This window comes from Natrix helvetica (assembly GCF_964273705.1).
Source record: "Natrix helvetica genome assembly, contig: HAP1_SCAFFOLD_272, whole genome shotgun sequence".
Lineage (NCBI taxonomy): Eukaryota > Metazoa > Chordata > Lepidosauria > Squamata > Natricidae > Natrix > Natrix helvetica.
This window is the reverse complement of record NW_028113505.1, coordinates 20,001-27,500: the sequence shown is the minus strand read 5'-3', so window position 1 is coordinate 27,500 and position 7,500 is coordinate 20,001. Positions and strand designations below refer to the sequence as shown.

General features: G+C 46.5%; 1 protein-coding gene across 1 annotated transcript in view; it reads left to right on the top strand.

Moving 5' to 3' along the window:
* Positions 1-2,365: 2,365 nt before the first annotated feature.
* LOC309382368 (V-type proton ATPase subunit B, kidney isoform-like) overlaps positions 2,366-7,500 on the top strand; it is a gene marked incomplete at both ends in the record, with an annotated part of 24,324 nt that continues 19,189 nt past the window's right edge. Inside the window, one exon of the mRNA XM_081971882.1 lies at positions 2,366-2,474. Coding sequence (XP_081828008.1) covers positions 2,366-2,474 — 109 coding nt within the window. The remainder of the gene's footprint in view (positions 2,475-7,500) is intronic.

Here is a 7,500-nt window from a genome sequence, read left to right as displayed (position 1 = left end):
ACAACAAAAGAAACGAAACATCATTGCAGCAATAAACAGTTGCAATTCTATATACACCCGTCTAATGCCAGTATTCAAAATGTACAAATATTTCGGATTTATTTACATGATTATCATTTCTAACCTATTTCATCCTGTATAAATGAGTCCCCCGTTTCATTATATTTTTCCTTACAGCTGGTCCTTGACACATGACCATATTGAGCCTGCGATTACGGTCATAAATCAAGAGCGTCACAAAACAGATCATCATGGGGACCAACTAGATTTTGCAACGTTTTGGGGGGGGGGGGGTTTGCTGGTTGTTCAATGAATTCTACTATTGTTAAGTGAATCCATTGTTCATTCTTGGGCATTTCTGCCAAAAAATAGATGTAAATACTGGGGTGGGGTTGCTAAAAAAGTCCTAAATCAGGGGGGGTCTCCAACCTTGCCAACTTTGAGTCTTGTGGACTTCAATTCCCGGAATTCCTCAGCCAGCAAAGCTGGGAGTTGAAATCCACAGATCTTAAACAGCTTTAAATGGTCACTAAATGAGTGTTCATAAGTCGAGAACCATCTGCACAAAGTCTACTTCTATTAGCGGTAGTCCTCGGCCTACAAGAAGTTCATTTAGTGACCGTTTGAAGTTTACAATGGCGCTGAAAAAATAGCCACGACCATTTACGACCATTTTTCATGATCAAAATTTTGGACCGTTGGCAACTGGCTTGCATTTATGCCGGTCGCAGCATCCTGGGCGTGTGTGTGTGTGTGTGTGTGTGTGTGTGTGTGTGTGACGTGATCACTTTTTGTGACTTTCTGGCCAAGCAAAGTCAAGTAGGGAAGCCGGATTCCTTTCACAATGGTGTCGCTGAACCACAACGGGATTGGTTTCACAGCTGTGGCAAGACTGGTCGTAAAACGGGGCAAAGCTCACGTCACAACCCTCCCGCTTAGCAGCAGCAATGTGGGGCTCAAATATTGTGGTCGTAAGTTGAGGACTACCTGTACCCAAATCCGTTCATTGTTGGGCAGGGCCATCAGACTTTCAACCCACTGAGTGAAACAGCCGTATATTTATTTTTCTGGTGCTGGAGCTTCGATATGTGGCCGTAATTCGGTACGTCTGTCATTCGAGGCAATATTATCCTCAGTGAATTTGAGCTGTGGTTGCACAATCATATTTATACAATCCATCGCTTTCTCTTAAAATTTAGACACTGTCAAAACTTGTGCTAAAAAAGAGCATTTTCCTGCGTACATCTCTCTAACCCAGGGAGCCTCGTCCCTCTGCTGCGGCTCCACCATTGATAGGGCTTTGGGTTAGGACAGGTAGAGGAAAAAGGACGCCGCCCTAGGAGGAGACTCTATGGTGGGGGAACCGGACTTCTGGTCAGCTCCAGAATTGAAGGGGGGGGGGATTCCGGTTAGGACCTTTGTGGCTCTTTGAGTGTTTAAGCAAAAGGCCCAAACTTCAGGAAAAGGAGACCAAGAATGCAGCCATGTCAATTGATAATCGTTTTTCTCTCCTCCCCCCCAAGAGAAAAATTAAGGGCAACCCTCCCCTCCACCCAACAATTAAAAACCTCTGCTTTAGCATCACTGTCACCTACAGCAGCCTTTCTCAAAACCGTGGCAACTTTTAGACAGCTGGACTTCAACTCCCAGAATCCCCCTGGCAGCCATCGGGGTTAATGTCACAAAACTGTAACAGCTAACATCTGCTTTTAATGCCCTTCTCAAAGAGTCTCCTTGGTCAAGGATTTGAGCCCCTTTAGGACAGCTGGATTCCGAGTCCCAGAATTCCCCTGCCACCACAGCTGGCGGGGGAATTCTGGGAGTCGAAGTCCATCTATCTGAAAGCGGCCAACTTTGAAAAAGTAGATAGGACTTCACCTCCGATGGCTTTCATGGCTTTCTCCAAAAGTCTCCTTGGTCAAGGAGTTTTGCAAAACCAGTTTCGTTGTATTTATTTTGTACAATGACAACAAAGGCTATACAGCAGGGGTGTCCAAACTTGGGAACTTTAAGACTTGTGGACACCCCTGCTATACAGGCAAAGAAACACCACCTCAATTTCTGAGACACCTTTGCACAGCAGGGAAATCAGAGCAGAAATCCAAGGCCACCGTAAGTCCGTAGCAAAGAGAAATCTGGGGTCAAACCTGCGTATCCAAGGTGAGGCAGGAACTTTCTAACCTGCTGACCGGCTTTGCAGCTGCCTCCAAGTTTACAGCAAACAGATTTTGCTGTGTGTAAACGCAACACACCCAGCCAGGGCAGGGCACAGCTATCCTCCAGCCTCTGGACCTGGGATAAAACTCTGCAAACTGCTGGGCGCTGGCTTGCTTCCCTGCAAAGCAGCATCCTTATTCTACAGGACATGGCTACCAAGGTGGATGTGGGAATCCGGGGTCTGCCAGGAGCTGCAGATGGAATCCAGGAACATTTCCAAGCTGTGACACGGAATTACATCACTCATCCCAGGCTGAGTGAGTGTATTTTAGGGGTGGGGGGAGGTGAGGGGACAATGCAACGGGCAATTCTCATTTTTTCCCCTTTCCGTTTCTAACTGCGAGATAGTTACGGCTTTGTTTGCTTAGGTGAAAGGAAAGAGCTGGGTTCAAATCCGGGTGGCCTTCGCGCATGGTGAGATGTCCCAGCGAAAAGGTTGGGGACCTGGCCTTATTTGCAAGACGGACATATTTCCTTGTTTCCCTGGGTTGTATTTCCTGCCTGTTGGGAATTTCCTAGAGTGGGCGAAGGCGGTTTTTGCAGAGGTTGTTGGATTATGGGTCTTATGGTGGCTGAGAAGCATGGGCCCTGGAGACTGTCTGTTTCCAAAAGAAGAAGAAGAATAAGAAGAACAGAGTTGGAAGGGGACCTTAGAGGTCTTCTAGTCTTTCTCCAACCTTGGCCACTTTAAGACTTGTGGACTTCAACTCCCAGAATTCCCCAGCCAGCCTAATTTACTCTCTTGTAATCCCTTCCTCTGCAATCTCTCCACTTAGATCAGAGGTCCTCAACCATGGCAACTTTAAGACTTGTGGACTTCAACTCCCAGAATTCCCCAGCCAGCCTAATTTACTCTCTTGTAATCCCTTCCTCTGCAATCTCTCCACTTAGATCAGAGGTCCTCAACCATGGCAACTTTAAGACTTGTGGACTTCAACTCCCAGAATTCCCCAGCCAGCCTAATTTACTCTCTTGTAATCCCTTCCTCTGCAATCTCTCCACTTAGATCAGAGGTCCTCAACCATGGCAACTTTAAGACTTGTGGACTTCAACTCCCAGAATTCCCCAGCCAGCCTAATTTACTCTCTTGTAATCCCTTCCTCTGCAATCTCTCCACTTAGATCAGAGGTCTTCAAACTGGGCCACTTTAAGACTTGTGGACTTCAACTCCCACCCCAAAGGTGCCAGGTTTTGAACTACAGCTGGTCCCTGACTTACAACTGCTCATTTAGTGACTGTTCCAAGTGACAATGGCCCTAAAAACATATGGCTTATCATATACGGACTTTCAAGGCATATTCACATTTTGCTCAAATTAAATACACGGTTAAAAAATGAATGTGAAAAAGATCTATTTAGTGACCATTCAAAGTTACAACGGCACTGGGAAAAGTGACTTAGGACCATGTTTCACACTTACGACCATTGCAGTCACATGATCAGAATTCAGATGCTTCACCACTGATTCGTATTTATGACGGTCGCAGTGTCCCGAGGTCACGCGATCCACTTTTGCAACCTTCTGACCAGTCAATTGGGAAGGCGGATTCACTTAACAACCGTGTTACGAAGGTAACCATTGTGGTCGTAAGTCGAGGAGTACTTGTATAAGTGAGGCATAGTATCTTTACTATGGATCTCATCGTGACAGACTGTCAGCTGAAGGAATATATCGGTCCAGTTTCTCATTTATTTTTTTATATAAAAAATATAAAATTTATTATTATTATTTTATATGCCCTTCACTGGTTGGCTGGCCAAGACATGGGTATCTGAATACAGGGGTCCTCAACTTATGACCACAATGGTGCCTGAAATTTCTGTTGCTAAGTGAGACATTCGTTAAGTGAGTTTTCCCCCATTTTGCCATCTTCCTTGCCACCGTTGTTAAGCGAATTCCTGCCGTTGATAAGTCGCTAAGTGAATCTGGTTTTCCCCATTGAGTTGTCTTGTTGGAATGTTGCAAAAGGGGATCGCGAGACCCCAGGACCCTGCGACCGTCATAAATATGAGTCAGTTGCCATACGTCCGAATTTTAATGATGTTTCCATGGGGAAGCCACAACGGTCGTAAGTGTGGAAAATGGTCCTTTGCCAGCGTCGTTGTAACTTTGAATGAACTTTGAACTAAATGAATGGTTGTAAGTCGAGGACTCGCTGGATAGATCTTTTTCGCATTCATATTTTAACTGTGTGTTTAATTTGAGAGAAATGTGAATACGCCTTGAAAGTCCGTATATGAGAAGCCATACGGTGCATAAATGAACTCCTGGCTAAAATGTGCTCCTGGTTTCCTTAAGCTTCCTCGCCACTGGATCCCTTACGGTCATCCAGAGAGTCCCGTGACCTTGAATGGGTCCCGCAAACAGGATCGAGCGGCTGAAGCAAGAACCAGCCGGCTTGAGTGACCGCAAAGTCTCCCCGGGGTTGTTATTAACCGACACAACAGCAGAGAGTGGAGTTTCCCACTGCAAGGAAGGAAGGCAGCAGGCTGAGCTTTTCCAGCTCTCTGTTGCTCAAAGCCTCTGACAGCAGGATGGCTGGGGAATTCTGGGAGTGGAAGTCCTCCCCTCTTGAAGCAGGATGGCTGGGGGATTCTGGGAGTGGAATCCTCCCCTCTTGAAGCACGCTGGATGGGGGATTCTGGGAGTGGAAGTCTTCATCCTTTCAAGTTGCCAAGTTGGAAAAACACGGCATCAAACCTTGCCTGCAAATGCACTTTTAAACTTTTTGTAAAAAAAAACCCGTCCGGTCCATCCCTCATTACCACAACCCCCCCTGCCCCCCTCCCACCGAGCCACGTGACCCTGCAGGTGTGTATGGGAACCCTCTGCCGCTGCCCCTAATTAGTGGCGTAGTGCAGCCCCCCGCTGGGCTTTTCACCATCCCCGCTTGCCCTCGCGGCCGATGTGTTTGACAAGTGACACATCGCACAATAGGCAGGTTGCCTGGGCAGGGGCGGGGGGTGGGGGGCTGGAGGGGCTGGGAAAATGGGCCTGATAGGGACCATCGGAAAAGTTTGGGATTGTCCGGATGAGCAGGGATTGTGCTGAGGGGGCAGTTCTAGGAATCCCGGCTTCCTGCAGAGCTTAAACCTGGATAATACTTTGGTTGCCATCATGGTCAACCAGGAATGATGATCCCCCTAAGACTGCAGGTAGTCCTCGACATACAACAGTTCATTTAGCGACCGCTGAAAATGTTACGACGGCACTGAAAAAAGTGACATAGGACCATCTAGAAGACAGACTAGAAGACCTCCGAGGCCCCTTCCAGCTCTATTCTGATGGGTTGATTGGAGGCCAAAGCACATGAAGGACAGTTGCTCAAACAATTGGGTTTGTCTACTTTAATGAAAAGGAGGACCAGGGGGGGACATAATAGCATCTTCCAATATTTTAGGGGCTGCCAGAAAGAGGAGGCGTCAACGTATTCTCTAAAGTATCAGGGGGTCTCCAACTTTGGCCACTTGCTGACTTGTGGACCTGAGCGAAGCTGGCTGAGGAATTCTAGGAGTGAAAGTCCACGTCTTTTTTTTTATAAAGTTTTTTTTCTCATTTTCATAACAAATAACCACATGTATACTATCACATAACACCAACATCATATTATATTGTTAAATGTTTACATCAATTCGTCTTACCATCAACTCCCAAAAACGATTATTGGCTCTTCTGCTCTCCATATGTACCATATTTGTACCTTATCCATCACTTTCTTCTCCCTCTCTCCTCCCCCTCCCTCCCTCCCTCCTTTCTTCCCTCTGTCATCCTTCTCTTCTCTACCTCCCCTTCCTCTCTCCTTCGCCTCTCTCCCCTTTCCACTCCTCTTTTTTCTCCTCCAAAAGTCTTAAAGGGGCCAAAGTTGGAGACCCCTGCTTTAGGGCATCTATACAGGCTGGAAAGAGACCTAGGTGCCCGGAGCTCCTAGGGGATTTCATCATGACAGATAGCTGGAGGATTTGAATTCAGGCCATGCTGGCAAGATGCCATAACCTGGGTGGCTTGTCAGCTGGATCTTGAGAAGATGCAATGGGGCACATCTGTCAGAAAAGTTTATTATCTGGGGGTAGGAAAGCTTTGAGGAACTGCAATTAGGAGAAATTGGGAAGGGAAAAAAGGATCCCCCCCACTCAATTCTGGCTGAGTGGTAGATCTCGCCCATTGAGTCATCCACGGTTCCTTCTATGTGCCCTGAACTTGGCACAGGGAGAATTGGTTGGTATTGGAGGCACCCATCTGGGTTCCGTTTAAAGAGAAGGCTGGGTAGGAAATACACAGGCAAGGAACCTGTCACTCATGGGCCCTGGGGATTGCAGATGTGCATATTCTAATTCCTTGGAGGTTTTCTGAAAGAGAGAGAGAGAGAGAGAGAGAGAGAGAGAGAGAGAGAGAGAGAGAAGAAAGGAAGGGTGAAAGAGAAAGTGAGAGAGAGAGAGAAAGAAAGAAAGAGAAAGAGGGAAAAAGAAAGAGAGATAGAGAGAGAAAGAGAGATAGAGAGAGAAAGGAAGAAAGAGAGAGACAGAGAGAGAGAAAGGAAGTAAGACAGAATGAGAAAGTGAGAGAGAGAAAGAGAGAGAAAGAGAGAGAAAGAGAAAGAAAGGAAGGAAGAGAGAGAGAGAAAGGAAGAGAGAGAGGAAAAAAGAAAGAGAGAGAAAGAAAGAGAAAGAAAGAGAGAGAGAGAAAGAGAGAGAGAAAGAGAGAAAGAAAGGGAGAGAAAGAAAGAGAGAGAGAGAGAGAGAAAGGAAATAAGAGAGAAAGAGAAAGAGAGAGAGAGAGAGAGAAAGAGAGAGAGAAAGAGAGAGAAAGAGAGAGAAAGGAAGTAAGAGAGAAAGAGAAAGTGTAAGAGAGAAAGAAAGAAAGAAAGAAAGAGAGGGAGGGAGAGAGAAAGGAAATAAGAGAAAGAGAAAGTGAGGGAGAGAAAGAAAAAGAAAGATAGGGAAAGAAAGAGAAAAATAGGAAAGAAAGAGAGAGAGAGAGAAAGAGAGAAAATGATAAAAGAAAGAGAAAGAGAAAGAGAGAAAGAAGAGAAAGAGAAAGAAAAAGGAAGGGAGGGAGAAAGAGAAAAAGAAGAAAAGAGGGGAGGAAGGGAAAGAGGGGGGGCTCTTTCAGCCCCATAGAGACCCTGCCAGGAGCCAAAAACAGACTTTGGCGAGGAGCCCTTGAGGGGCTGTCTGGGAAGTGGGACCCCACCCGACAGATGCGGAGGCCAGGAAGGGAGGGGGCTGGTGGAGGGGAAGCAATTAGTGAGTCGGGGTCCTCAAGCTGGTTGTCTTCTTTGTCAG